Consider the following 15,522-nt stretch of genomic DNA (forward strand, 5'->3'; position numbering starts at 1 on the left):
TTTGAGAATTTGGAGCCCAAAATGGACAATTAACAATCATAGTGACCGTGCAGCTACTAGACCTAACAACTGGTATCTTATCTTCTTTCGGCTTTCTCTACCAGCTTTGGCCTTGGCAGGATGACAGATCTCCCGGATGAGCACCCCCCCCCCCCCCCACAGACACCTGCTGATTGTTGGCTCGGTCTAGGATCTGACCAAGGCTGTCTCCATGGCAACCTGCTGTGACGCTGTAAAATCTGCGGACTGAGGCATCTAGAGAGAATCTCATCTCTCCAGGCCTACTAATACACAAACTCTTACACATATACAGATATGCACTCACCCCACACCCCCCACCCCCTGCCTTCGCCGCTGTGTTCCTCCAGTCTGGGAAGCGTGTCTGACCAGCGCTGTAATAGCTGCAGGACCGGATGGCTGTTTGCCTGCGCTGGATTACATCGACCCCCCCAATTTCCGTCCCCAGTTGCAAACTCGTGTGTTTATGGTGTATTGATTATGTGCTTTTGTGCTGAGGTGTTTTTCCTGTTCCCATACTGTACTCCCAAAAGGAGCATAGTCTGGGTGTTGTTATTTCTCCTCACTTCCCTAATGTTATGCTGTATTTCTTCCTCAGTTCCCTGTCTTCCTGTCCTGTCTACCCCCATGTATTGTATGTATGTTGTGTATGTATGGACAGGTTGATGGCTAACTTCGCTGGTACTTGTGACTAATGACAATAAAGGGCTACTACTACTAAATAAGTAACGTAAGATACTTTGTTTCCATGTATTAACTGATGGCTCTCATGTCTGGTGTTGAGAGAAATCAGGAGTAAGGACAGAAGCACTTGTGCTGTCTTTACAGCTGCCCAAAATTTACTTTTGTTATTATTAAAAAACAAAAAAGCAAGCCCAGCTCAGGTGACAAAACGTAATGCAAAAGCAACTAATAGGCATTACTTTTCATAAAAAGTGACTAAAGGTCCTTGCACAATGAGTCTGTAATTTAATTTTCATAGTTTTTTTTTTGTATTTGTCATCCTTTCTTATCAAAATGCTTGCTACGGATGTGAAAACGAACCTGGTCCTATTTTTTTGATAACGAATGAAAGTTTTGGAGACGGTGTGTAATCATGATTGACACAACATGAGGTCATATATTTATTCTTTAATGTACAAAAATTTCTGACTCAGTGTGCTATACCTTAAGTAATGCAGTTAGTTACTTTTTTATGGAGTAACGCAATATTGTATTGCATTAGGTTTAAAACTAACGTTCCCCAACACTGGTCATCATGATCTATAGAGAAACTAGCATGCATGTGGTATTTTTAAACTGATGGTGGCGCTAGAGGGTTTGAGAGAAGATTAAACTTTCCCTGATCTGTGAGTTCTTCTGCCGTCTGGTTCTTCTGGATCTCCAGATGCTGATCAGAACGAGAGTAGAGATGTTAAACGCGTCTCACCTTGTGCAGAGAGAAGGTTCTCACACAGAATGTGGCCAGCTCCATGGTGTCCAGCAGAGTGACCTGAACTGCCCCGAACGAGTCTGTGCCCCGACTGGGCCAGTACTGATCACACTTGACCTAAACAAGAGGAACAGTGTTTAGTGTGCTGTGTGTCAGGGTCAGGGTCAGGGTCAAGGTCAGGGTCAGGGTCAGTCTCTCACCCGTGATTTCTCCTCTAGTTTGGTCATCATGACCACTGAAGCGGCTCTCTGCTCCCACACCATCCTCCAGAAATCCCCGAAGGTCTCCGGCAGCGGCCCCTGGGTGGCGATATACGCGTTCTGCTTCCTGTAACCGTCGATGTAGTTGGCGTTGATGTAGTCACTACCCATAATGCCTAGCGGAGAGACAGTGTTGGGAAGGTTACTTTAGAAGTTACCCTATTTAAAATGTAGCAGTGTAAATATTTCAGTAACTTTATTAATGTAATTGTGTACATTTGATTACTTTTCTAAAATTCTAATGATTGAATTCAAAAATTTGAATGATGTGTTCCACTGTTGATCATTTTGAAACATGTAAAGCAGGCAGAGTTAACCTCACAGTAACTCTCAACCCTGATTACTGCCAGACCTTCTTCACTTGAATCAAGATTATACTAAGTTTTAAAGCATAGCCATCACTAAATCAGACTTTAAGGCCTCTTTTTACTTTGGGATCAAGGTTAAATACAGATTTAAAATCATAACAAGAAATTGTTTAGTAGCTATGATACTATTTTTTTAATCAGATCTTTGCACAGCTGTGACCGGAAACACTTGGCTTATAGTGATGCCTGGGAAAAAACAGTTAATCCTAAAAAATAAAGCCAAATAGGAAATAAATAAGTTAAAGGTGCCATATTCAAAAATTGAGGTAAAAATATCCATAACATGACCTACACGCATCAAAAGAATGAGAAGAAATAAGGGCGATGATGTCATAAAAAAAATGTCAAGTTATAGTGCTGCAGAGATATCAACCTTAATTAGCATTAGCATTACTAGCCCAGGCCCGACAGGTGTCGTAATACCAGTTTCGGCCATGGGAGGCGGTATGCGGGCAACATAACCATCAGCCAACCTGCAATACACTAATAACTCGCAGGGCTTGTGGGCGTGTACTTGAACCTGATGTCAATCATGTGGAAAGTACAGCCCAGTACTTCATTTCAGTTCAGGGAAGAGAGCGCCACCTGCTACAGGGAAACAACCGCGCTCGGAATCACAAATCAAATCCGATAAGAAAAGGAGCCGAACCACAGTAAACATCGGCACTGCATTTAATCGCTGGAGACAACTGATGGACCTGAAAGAAATGAGGCTCGACTCCGAACTTGCAACATTTCTTTTGGATTGGTAAGTAAGATGCTGTTAGTATTTCACTAGAAGTTTGTTTTATATGTTTGTGTATTTGTTTTCGGGAAGTTATAACATAGAAATGTATCGAAGGCTGTTCGATAAACGTGCTAATGTTAGCGATGGCTAATCGTAGCTGCGTTTGATAATTAGCTAGCTATAACTTAACGTTACCCATTTTATTATACCATAACTAACCTGCTCTGTCTAGTCTGTTGGTCTCCGTGTCCTCTTTGCTTCATGGTTTTTCTGTGCGTGAAAAAATTGATGTGTGGCGTGAAAGCGTGTGAAAAGAGTTAATTGCGTGTGTCTCACAGTGAATGCTTGAGAGTTGGCACATTAGTTCCCAAGCAGAATAAAGGACAGGTTGATTATTGCTGTTTAGCGTTTGTATTAATCTATGATGTGTCCCTGTTTGCCTACAGGGACATAAAAAATAAATTAAAAGTGATACGTTGACCAAGGTGCCTGAGATTGTTCATTTTAAGTAAAGGATCCTAATATTTCGTCCACAACAATATTCAGTGAGGTTAACTTATAACTCCTTGTGGTTAGTCTGCACGAGATGAACAAGCTTGTTTGCTTTGCGGCCGCTTTAAATACAAAATAAGCATTCGATCTACGTTAGAGCGTCTGAGCGCTCACAAATCTTTCTGCAGCGTCGTGAGCAGAGCGGCAAGAGCGATGTTTGACGCTCTCGACGCCGGCGGTGTGAACGCACAGTTAGGCTTCGGCTATGGCTGTAGTGTTGTTGTGAAGGTAGGGGCGGAGCATAGAGACTATGCCGTTTCTCGTTTGTTACTCTAGAGTAGACCAATTCACTTTATTGAGGCATACTGCCCCCATCTGGTATGGAATGTGGAGTATGACTTGATTTTTTTTGCCAAACATTGCAGATGGCACCTTTAATGAATGGGCATCCTGAAAAAATGGTGTCTAATATATTAAAGCAGTCAATTTTTTAAAGAAATCAATTAAATCTGTGTGAGAAAATATTCAGATGTAACCCCCCTTTGTAATTGTTAACATTTTTATAAGTACCTGTAATTTATCTAATTGTGGATTCACACCAAACGCAAATTTAGTTATTCACGCGAGTAGATTACATACAAAGTCAATGCAAAGACGCGAATAAAGGTGAATTCGTACCAGTTCACGCAAATGACGTGAAATACGTGACGTGTTTGCCACGAACGTGAGATATTCAAATCAACATTTCAACGTAAGTTAAAATATTTCAACACGAGCAGAAAATTTGCCTGATGTGTTCTTGGGCAAGTTGAAATTAGTTGAAATGTTTTAACTTGCGCAGAAGATGCAATTGAGGCTAATATCTTGCATTCACCTCTATAATAAATAATCTACTCATGCGAATAATTCAATTTGCATTTGGTGTGAATAAACCGTAAGAGCTGATGTAGTGTTTCAGTCTGTGAGCGACTCCAGATCAGAGCCTCAGTGTCGTACCGTCTGTCGGAGCCAGGATCACACGCGTGTGGTCGTACGCAATCACGTTAGCGTAGCGGTTCTTCGGCTTGTTCACCTCCAAGTTTGAGTGTTCCCATGTGAACTGCTGGCCGGGATCAATCGACTGAGAGAGGGAGAGAAATACAGGATTTACAAATCTATCAATCTATCAGATGTGTTGCTCTTTTGTGGTTTCTAGTGTGAGACAGTGCTCAGCATGAATAAAACAGGACTCTGCATTGAGCGCAGTGACGGAGCATCGCTCACCTCATACTCCTGAGACAGATGCAGGTTGTCGTTGGCCTTCAGGCGCTCCGTGTGCTCGGGCAGCTCACAGATGGGGATGGGCGGGTGACTCATCATACCTGCAGGGGCAAAGGTCACAGCGGTCGTCATGGAGATGACCCCCAAACATCACCTCAGCTGTGTGCGTGTGAATCACTCATGACTGCTGTCACCGAAAGAGCCCTCACACCTAGTGAGTGATAAAACACCTCATGTGCTGCCTACCGAGGCTGCCATAAACTATTCTGCCTTCTTCAATCCCAGAATGCACCGCTACAAGCTCAGTGAAAGAATCAATACAAAATGATGAAAATACTGACTATTTATAGTAATATTAATAAATGAATTAAAGGCCAGCAGCCATATCACCCTGCAGCCAAGACCGGTCACCCACTGAAGCTGAGCAGGGCTGAGCTGGTCAGTAGCTGGATGGAGATTCCTGGATAATTCTGGTGGTGGGGGGGGGGGGTTCTGGCGCACTATGGGCAGACACACTCTTGCAATTTAAATCTAGATTAAAGACCCATCTCTTTAACCTGGCTTACACATAACATACTGACTGGTTTTAATATCTAAATCCGTTTTTTGACTGCATTAATTAGGTAAACCGGAACCAGGAACACTTCCCATAACACCCGATGTACTTGCTACATCATTAGAAGAATGGCATCTACGCTAATATTAGTCTGTTTCTCTCTTGTTCCGAGGTCACCGTAGCCACCAGATCCAGTCTGTGTCCAGATCAGAGGGTCACTGCAGTCGCCCGGATCCAGTACGTATCCAGACCAGATGGTGGATCAGCAACTAGAAAGGACCTCTACATCCCTGAAAGACAGCGGAGACCAGGAGTGTGTGAAAGTGTGAGTGTGAGTGTGTAAGTGCACGTGTGCGTGCCTGGTGTCTGGAAGTTGATGCGTCTCATCTCCACAGGGTCGGTGGGATGGTGTGCCATCATCTCAGCATTATTCAGCAAACATTTAGTTCCTGGCTCAGAATCCTTGCGTTTGCTAATGAGTTAAAACACACAAAGAATGAGGAGAAACTGCAGTTAAGAAAGAAACTTGATGGGCAGAGAAAGAATCAAAGAGCAGAAGCACATAAATAAAGCAGAGAGCCAGACAGAGACTGTTCTGCTTCAGTCTTCTCTCAGTGATGAGGGATCAGATCTCACTTACCTGTCAGGTTTACTGGAGTCCCATCAGACGCCGCACAGAGAGAGAGAGAGAGAGAGAGAGAGACAGAGAGAGAGAGAGAGAGACAGAGAGAGAGAGAGAGAGAGACAGAGAGAGATCAATAGAATGCATTTGTATGCAGCAGCTACATGACACCTCCTGCAGATAACACGCTCCTGCACCGGGGACAGTTTAACGGCTGCCCCGAGGGACTGGACTGTTCCGGTCTAAATGGAAGGGGCAGGAGCGGATCAGACCCAAGGGCAGATTTATCAGCTGGACCGGCCCGCCGTGTTCCGCTCGCCCCCCCCCCGCCCCCCGCGGCGCCAGCAAGGTCACGCCAGCAATTTGCCGAACACAGATACCTGTGATTGTGTGAAGGATGAGCTCATGCTGAGACAGCCCCCAGAACTCACAATCACTCACAGCCAAACAAAGACAGAAACTGGGACACGACTGTGATTGTGTCTGAAGTCGCCGTCCCATGATGCACCTGACGAAGAGAGCTGCAGCGTACATTAAAGGCTCATGACATGAGAAATCTAATTTGCCTTGATCTTTTGGCATATAAGAGTTCTTTGTACCATTAAAACATCCTGCAAGTTTCCTTCTGGTGACTTTCCTCATAATCACTTGCGTGTTAGGTGCTGCTGTTTCCATGACTACCACTTACAGCCAAGCTGTACCCTAGCAACCGCTCATCAAAGCTTAATAAACCCCCTTCTTTTAACGTGAGTGTGCATGTGATAACTGAATTATAAATGCATTTACATTTTAAGGTAATTTAATGAAGATGAGCATGAGTGTGTGTGTGTGTGTTTGATATGTTAAGTCCAACCTCAATATGTCTGAAACCATAGCAAAAAATGACAATAACATGTAACATAATGAATTTCATACATATATTTAACATATATGACATCTAATAAATATTATAACGTTTATCCTCTTTCCCGGTTTCATCCAGAGCAGCTGATCTGATTGAATCCTCACCTCAGACTCGATTATCTTCCTGTCCAGAAATAGCTGCTTCCTGCATATTTAATCACACATTATTCTCTTCTGTCCCTAAATCAGTTCCATTCATCATACAGACGGTTAACATCATCTCTTCCTCTCATAACTATTACATCTAGTTAACTTCACTAACATATGATCACTGATGGGAGTATAAAGAGTTCATCAGAAGAAATACATTTACAGCTCCTGGAAGAGGCCTTCACAAACATCACATATATATTCAGGGTGCTCAGACAGTTAGGTCACATCCCTCTAAAGAAAATAAATAAATATTGTTTTGGAAATAATAATATAAGTAAGAGGATTCATAAATGCAGCATTTAGATTTTTTTTCAATGAAAATTAAGTGAGTTTATGCTTAAAACAAGAGCAAAAATCTGTCAGCGTGGTAAGACAAAATAAACCTAATTTCTGATTCCACTGAAAGATATTTGTTATAAGCACAAGTGTGTTTGCTAGTTTCAGGCCAGTGCTGTTCGCATTTTCCCATCCAGCACCACATCGTTTAATTAGCAAATGCATTTGTGCCCATTTTTGTGCACAAGGGCGTGCTGGTCTAAAAAAGAGGTGTGTTCAGGTGCATTGCTGGTGCAATGCTGGTCTCGCCATAGACCAACTCAAACCTGGTCTAAAGTCTGGCACAATGTTTTTCTTTGTTATTTAAAGAGCGTGTTAGTATAGGCGGGTCCACAACGCGTGTACACGCTTCTTATTAAACACATGCGTTCTGTCTTTGTGCTTGCCAAATTCCGCCGTGTAAATATCAAATCCGTCATGGCACGAGTGCAACTGGCTCTTAAAGGGAATGGAAGATGAGACTGATTGGTTTATTGCACGTTTCGCCCAAAAAACACCCATGTGCTAGGCATGCTGGGTAATTCTGTCTCGTGTGTTTCTAGCGTCATCTAACATGTTGAGCTCAGACTCACTTCTTGTAGAGCAGGATGGCGATGACGATGCAGATGATGAAGATCACGGCCAGCACGGGTCCCACCACCCAGATCAGACCGTCCCCCGCGTCCAGAGGCTGAGGGTCCGAGTCCGGCGCGATCACTGGGTCAGTGTAAGGACTGGCCACAAACATCTTCTGAACACACAAACAGAGGAGTGTTACACACACACACACACACACAAAGACACACACACACAGACACTCAGACACACACTCACACAAACACAGGAGCGTTACACACACACACACACACATACTCTTGTTTGTTGGCATCAGTGGAAGTGCATTAGCATGGTTTAAATCGTACTTATATGACCGCCATCAGTTCGTAGCAGTGAATGAAGATGTATCGTATCGATCACAAGTGCAGTATGGAGTACCTCAAGGCTCAGTACTAGGGCCGCTACTCTTCACGCTTTATATGGTACCCTTGGGAGATATCATCAGGAAACATGGTGTTAGCTTTCACTGTTATGCTGATGATACTCAGCTCTATATTTCTTCACGGCCCGGTGAAACACACCAATTTGAAAAACTAATGGAATGCATAGTCGATATAAAAAACTGGATGACGAGTAATTTCTTACTGAGATGATGAAATCACTGAATTCAATGAACTGCCTTTAACTGTCATTTTTCATTATTGACACACTGTTCTCCTAATTAATGTTGTTCAGTTGCTTTGACGCAATCCTTTTTGTTTAAAGCGCTATACTGTATAACTAAAGGTGACTTGACTTGACCTGACTCTCACACACACACACACACACACACACACACACACACACACACACTCACACACACTCACCCCGGTGGTGGAGTTGAGCTCTGCCAGGATGAAGAACACGTACTCCTGACCCGCTTCTAGCGCTCGGTTCTCGAAGCCTCCGTAGTCCAGCTGGTCTCCGAGAGTGAAGAAGGCTGGCAGGGTGGCGGGTGTGAAGCGGGCGGTGATGTACGCCCTCCTCAGATCCACCTGACGCTGACGCGGGTCTCGCTGCTTCTGACTGATGTCCTTCAGCAACTGCAACACACAACACATCTTCAGCATCAGCACAAACACCAGAACTACAAACCTGAAGAAACAGGGGGAAATAATACAGTTACAGTAAACCAGCATCTGTGGACTCAACCCTGTGCCATTTACCAGATCAAGATAAAAAAGTGTGTGAATGAGTGTGTGTGTGTGAGTGAGTGAGAGTGTGTGACAGTGTGTGTGTGTGTGTGTGTGTGTGTGTGTTCATTGATCTGACAGCTGTTAAGACTCTCTCAGGCTCACATCGATCTGTATGACCTCTGACAGGAGGAAGTCAACTCAGGATTTTATACAATGTTCCACATCCAGCAGAAAGAGCAGAAACGCTGCTGAGATTGTATTTCATTAACAGCGTCACCGAGCGCTCAACACACACACACACACACACACACACAACCATACTGCAAAACTGACTTAGCATTGTTGTCTTGTTTTCTAGCTTTAATTTCTACAATTCTTGAATCTAAATGCATTTACTTCACAATCAAAATGACATAAAATATTTTGTTTTGTTTTCTGAAATTAAGAAAAATTAATTTCAATAAAATAAATTCAATTATGAAAAATAATCATAATTTAAAGGCTTAACAAGATTTTTCTTGTCCCATACGCCTATTTAACCATCCGGTGAGCGAGAGCTGAAGAGGGGAAGCTGTATTCTGTCCATCATTCATGATCATAACAGACTGAGAACAGCTGGTTCCTCCCAGTCCTTCAATCATCTGCCAAACACCAGATTACAGATGTTTTCAGGGAGATCCAAATCCGTCAAAGGCTACAAATTATTTTTTGAGCAATTAATTTTTTTATTATAAATGTATGTATAATGAGCCAGATGATATGACACTGATTTTCAAATTGATCACTTTTATGGTTTTATGGCTGATTTTCAAAGTGGTTTAATAAGAACTGTGTATGTGTGTGTTTGTGTGCTGACACTTCAGTCTCAGGTTTTTGCAGGGAAAGTGGTAATTAGGGCCAAATGTTATAGATCGTTAAGAAAGCGTGAGAAACCATTTATACTAGAAAACAAGACCAAAGCAGTAAGCGAGAAGATGATTTGTGCAGAGTAGATCACAGATCTCTCACCTCCTCCAGGTCCATCTCGTCTGGGCTCTTCAGATGCCGGATCACGCCTCGCGCTCTCTTCAGAGGAACCACCACCACGTAGATGTTCCTGCAGAAACACACGAGCAGAACAGGGCTTTGGGTTCAAGCATCTGACAAACACAGAATTGTTAAGATTCAATGACTCATTAACGATTCTTTAAGCACTTTTAAGTGAGCAATAAACTATGTGTCTGTATTACTATATTACAAAAATTAGATTTTCTTACTCTGTGTTTTTTGTTTTCAAGTCCAAATATCTTAACATTCTTCAAATTCTATTCAAATGACTATAAGATCTTAAATCTTAAATCTTGTTTATTGGAAAATCGACCAAAACTAAGTGAATTCATGTTTAAAACAAGAAAATAACGCTGTCAATATAGTACGAAAAAAATCAATAATCATTCAAAGGGAAAATAAGTTTGTTTTTCTGACTCCACTGGCAGATTTGTATTTATTTTTAAAGCAAAAACTTGCTTAATTTTCCTTTTTTTTTTTTTTTTTTTTTTCACAATATCAAAAGTCATTTTGCATCCCAAGTATGAAAATAAATCATGGTTTTATTGTGGTAAAAGGGTAGTAACCATGTTTGTTTGTTTTTTGGCTCATTGATGACCATTTCTGTCACTGTCATTTAGAGAAAATATCTGCTAGTTGGGTGAATTCATTCATGTCCTGATCCTTATCCCTTCCTGTCCCTGAACGAGGACTGAATCCTTGTATAACAGGCACTTCTCGTGTTTATTGACATCTCAAGTAAATTGTTTGTTGCGTTCCTCAGTTTTATTCAAAGTAGCTTTGAATAAAAGCGTCAGTCAAATGAATAAATATAAATGTATAACAACAGTTTTACTAGCATTACTGTTGTTAAACTACGGTTATTGTAGCAAAAAGATTGATTTGGTGTAACTACAGCAAACATGTTTTTTTGGTTCCATTAGTCGTAAACCATTGGGAGCTGAATGATTTTCTTCCTGAGCTCAGCAGAAACACAAATGGACTGCGGCTCTGAATTATTCACAGTGCAGTGGCTGATGATTCCCGCACATGTGTGTGCATGTCATGCATGATTCAGACGTCCTCAGGTGTGTGTTTGAGCGAGCTGCACATGTGTGTGTATGATGAAGCGTGCATCTATCTGGGCACACTGCACAAAAATCTTCCTACTCAGTATTTTTGTCTTGTATTCTAGTACAAATATCTGGACATTCTTGAATACAGATGCATTTCCTTGACAGGCGATATTACTTAAGATTTTAAATCTTGTTTTATAAAAAAAGAAGAAAAAAAAGAAAATACAAATTGTGCTTGAAATGAGCAGAAATATCTGCCATTGGGGTAAGGGAAGTAACTTTAAAGCACAATACGTACGATTTTTTACGAATATCCAAAAACTCAATGACGTCAGAACCCCTCAATTTCTGGTTTGTTTTGTAGAAAACATATGGACACACCGAAGACGCTTTAATATATTGTGCGTTTTAAAAGACCGGTGATGAGCGCACAGAGCAGCATTATAACAGAACTCTATCTAGCATGATAACACAGCGCTGCTTTACCCCACACACTCAAGAGCGGGCGACTGGGGCGTGATTTCTGCCCGAGTCCCATCGGATTGCATCATCTGTGGGGATGAAGACCACAACTCCCATGATTCCACACTCAGTCACCGTATCATCAAACTGCGCCTTAGTCTGCTCGCACCTGACGCTGCTCCGGGGGTCCAGCGAGGGCAGTATGATGGTGACCGTGGCTTCGGTCTCTCGCGTGTGGTCCACCTCGGGCCGGCGGATGAGGATGGGAGGAGATGTCTTGGCATGAATGCGGTGTCTGAGTCCGCCCATGTTCCCCTCGGGGCTGGTGATCTTGAAGTCGTAGCTGGTGTCCGGCTGCAGGTTTGGGATCACAGCCTTCCTGAGACGTGCGTCCACCTCCATCTTCTGCCGGTTGTACTCCACCTGAGAAACAGGGAGCAAAACAATGACATCAGCTGGGCTTTCTCAGCCGCAAGTGCTCGAAGGCCTGGTTTACTAACCCAAAAACAGATTTGCTGCAGTCAGGTGTAGTAACTCTAAAAACATCCCACTGTGTTTGGGCTGGTTTTCACAGAAACATTAGCTCTGATCCAAACCCCAGTGAGTCTAAATGGATCTTTCTCCACATGCAGGATTTCTCCAATCATTTATCTCACTTAAACTCCACCCCTTTTTTTACAATCCAATGCAAGCTTGCATTCAGTTCTGGCTTTAAATGCCACGCCCACATCTCAACATCCAATCAACAATCAACACAGAACTTTCTCAATAATCTGTTACATTGTAACAAATTATCAAGATGTTACAATTCATGTTACAGTTTAAAAGATGACACTTAAAAGTAGCAATATATAATATTTGAACTTTCCAATGTAGTTTGAGTTGTGCAGTGGTTAAAACAATGCTGTATTTGTTTGGTACACATGTGCACAAAACCGACTTTCAGTGAAAACACCCTATTCAAGAATACACCCTAATATATTTTATAAGACAATTTCAGAATGCATTGCAGTAAACTTGATATTATCTTATTATTAATCTTATTTTTAATCAATATTGAGATATATATTAACCAAAAGCAGTTCCACTGTGACCAGTGTTTGTTTGACTACAGTCATAATCATTTGCAATATAATTGAAATGATTTAAGGAGCGCCGTTTTCTTTCCTGTGTTGATGTGTTTCCTGTTGAAACAGGATGCAGGAGAAGGACAACTGAAGGGCTGGTTGATTTGCTGCTAGTCAGAGGCAGGTGGTGTTTATAAAGTAAGAGGACATCCTCATTCTAAAGAGATTTACTGGGACACAACAAATGAACATAGAGTCACAGATGCTAATGCTGATGGCTGTGAGACTCACAGTGAAGCGATAGGGGGCGCTGCTCTCCGGAAACTCCCACGTCAGCAACACACTCGTCTTCGTCGCCAGATTCACAGAGAAATTCCTCGGCACGTCTGTCCAAAAACACACACGTAACACACATGAGACTCAATGATGAAGGAACAGGAACACACACACAGGACTGTGAGGAGGCAGACGTCCGCCGCGTGCGCCGAGGCCTGTGCAGGGGATTGTGGGGGATGTAGAAGGTGAGCAGGGACACATATGCAGAAGATCCGGTGAGAGCTGGCCCAGATTCGCTAGCTGCTAATGAAGGTTATTTTGAAGGAAGTCAGGGTGAGACACAAACTCAATCACACACAAACAAACACTCATTTCATTTGTGCCACACCACAAACTGGACTGGGAAGTGTTGGGAAATGTAGTTGTGAAGGACAGTGAAGGAACTCAAAAGGCAAAAGTCTCCAGTCTTACCGTGAACCCGAAGACTTGTCCTGTCAGACGGACTGTGACTGACGCTTGAGCACTTACCTGCGACACCCGCCTCCCGTCGACCGGCCGAGCGTTACCTGCAGCCGCCCACACACACACCTCCACTGTGACGGGTCGGGTGGGATAGTGTCGGGGGGATCTCGGGGTTTAGTTCTCTGGCTCACCCAGGACAGCAGTGTTGGGGAGAGTTACTTTTAAAGTAATGCATTACAATATTGCGTTACTCCCTACAAAAGTTAATAATTACATTACTCAGTTACTTTTTATGGAAAGTAATGCATTACTTTTTAAATCTGGTCAGGGCTTGCTTGTTTGTTTTTTTAATATAAAAAGTTATAAAAAGATCTTTCACAACAAAAGTGAAATGAATCCAATCCGTCTCAGGCTGAAGGAAATGTAAGTTCTCATCTGTACAGTAGAGGGCGCCGCTCAAACAAATCACATGAAGAATACCACACAGGAGAAGAAAGTTCAACACTATTCAGCAATAACTAAAATGACAAATGTCATTTTTGATTATTAGTATGGTTGAATTGAATCATCAAAGGTCAGTAGCAAAGATTTTGGTTAATAAAATGGGATTAAATACCTAAATGATATTTGTCTTAACATATTTAATTACTGCAGGTTTGCATTTGACTGTTGTGAGATGAGAAACCTGTTCATATTTAGTCTAGAACTACAGTGAGACCATGCTCACACACAACATCCTGATCTCGGTCACCATGGCAACACCAGAGCTGTCACTCAACACATGGAAACAAAGTAACTCAGATATTTACTTCTAAATTAGAAAGTAATGCATTACTTTACTAGTTACTTGAGAAATGTAATCTGATTATGTAACTTTAGTTACTTGTGATGCATTACCCCCAACACTGCAGGCGAGAGCACCTGAGCGCTGTACCTGTGTCGAAGGCTGTCGTTCGGTACAGCACCTGTGGGCTATACGGGCCTGACCCAGCGCTGTTCTGAGCCGATATCCTCACAGCGTACGCCCGGTCAGGATTCAGCCCTAGAATGGTGTAGCTGGACACATCTGCGGGCACCATCAGTGTCTGCGGTTCAACACTAGCACCTGCTTCCTCATACGAGAGCGTGTATCCTGTAAAAATGGCGTTCCCTTCCGAGCCGTTCGGAGGAAGCCAGGTGAGCTGCAGCGAGCAGCAGGTGGTGTTGACGTGCTCCGACAGCTGCGGAAAACCTTTCGGAGGAAACTCGGGCACCGAAAGCTCCTCCTGAGCCTCTTCGCTGTAACCAGATCGCCCTCTAGTGGCCAGGAGGAATGAGTAAACACATCCAGGACGCAGGTCAGTCACGCTGTGTTGGCGCTCCTCAGGTCTGAAATCCACAGAGACAGAGTGAGAGGCGTTTTTAAGGCCATAGGTCAGACGAAAGCCCAGGATCTCCAGCAGAGGGTTAGAGGATTGTTGGGGAGTCCAGATCAGTGCAGCGGACGTCTCATTAACCAGCTGCACAGACAGAACGGGGCGAGCAGGTACTAGAGGACACAAACACACACAAACTCTCAGTGACTGTTCATATAAAACACATCCATCACACTGACCAGATCTCCAGTGCCGTGTTCTGACTGGACAGGGCAGTTACAGCAGTAATTGTTTATATGGTGTTGCAAAAATGTATCTATTATTGCACACCTCTCTCTCTCTCTCTCTCTCTCTCTCTCTCTCTATATATATATATATATATATATATATATACACACACAGTACACAGCAATATATACTATATTGTAAATCTCAACTACTTGATTGTTCGTATCACATATCATCACAATATGTGACTGTATTATCACACAGCTCTAATCTGATAAATGCGACAATAAAGCCCTGTTCACACCAAGAACAACTATAAAGATGAACGATATCTTCAGTTTACTCTGAGCACATGCGCGTCGCTGCTTTAAAGTCTTGAGCGTGTGATAGCAGGGTGGATTCTGATTGGCTATCAATATTTTTATCGTTCATCAGCTAGAAATTTTTTTTCTGAAAGTGAGTCCTACTATATCGTTTCTCTGTGGCTTTATCGTTATACTTGTGGTGTGGATTCTTTAATATTGAGTGATTTTTAGAAACATATCTTTATTGTTATCTTTATAGTTATCGTCCTTGGTGTGAAAGGGCCTTTAGGAATGAAGATATTAAAGTGCACCTATTATGGATTTTGAAAATTACCTTTCATGCAGTGTGTAACAGTAAGTGAATGAACCGTGTATATAAAGTTATTGTCCAAGACACCTGAGGCAGGGTTAATATAGAGAATAACG

The 15,522-nt window shown here is 42.5% G+C and overlaps 1 protein-coding gene across 5 annotated transcripts in view; it reads right to left on the bottom strand.

Annotated features, from left to right (window-relative positions):
- Nucleotides 1–15,522, bottom strand: part of ptprsb (protein tyrosine phosphatase receptor type Sb) — an 87,267-nt gene that overhangs the window by 7,553 nt on the left and 64,192 nt on the right. For 3 of the 5 annotated variants that reach the window (XM_052548396.1, XM_052548392.1, XM_052548393.1), the window contains 11 exons: nucleotides 14,143–14,736; nucleotides 12,762–12,856; nucleotides 11,573–11,826; nucleotides 9,848–9,935; nucleotides 8,531–8,746; nucleotides 7,700–7,857; nucleotides 5,473–5,585; nucleotides 4,561–4,658; nucleotides 4,294–4,417; nucleotides 1,651–1,826; nucleotides 1,448–1,567 (listed from right to left, as the gene is read on the bottom strand). In XM_052548396.1, coding sequence (XP_052404356.1) covers nucleotides 1,448–1,567; nucleotides 1,651–1,826; nucleotides 4,294–4,417; nucleotides 4,561–4,658; nucleotides 5,473–5,585; nucleotides 7,700–7,857; nucleotides 8,531–8,746; nucleotides 9,848–9,935; nucleotides 11,573–11,826; nucleotides 12,762–12,856; nucleotides 14,143–14,736 — 2,036 coding nt within the window. The remainder of the gene's footprint in view (nucleotides 1–1,447; nucleotides 1,568–1,650; nucleotides 1,827–4,293; nucleotides 4,418–4,560; nucleotides 4,659–5,472; nucleotides 5,586–7,699; nucleotides 7,858–8,530; nucleotides 8,747–9,847; nucleotides 9,936–11,572; nucleotides 11,827–12,761; nucleotides 12,857–14,142; nucleotides 14,737–15,522) is intronic. The other 2 variants (XM_052548395.1, XM_052548394.1) reach the window with 1 other exon arrangement.

This window comes from Carassius gibelio, chromosome B2, assembly GCF_023724105.1.
Source record: "Carassius gibelio isolate Cgi1373 ecotype wild population from Czech Republic chromosome B2, carGib1.2-hapl.c, whole genome shotgun sequence".
NCBI lineage: Eukaryota > Metazoa > Chordata > Actinopteri > Cypriniformes > Cyprinidae > Carassius > Carassius gibelio.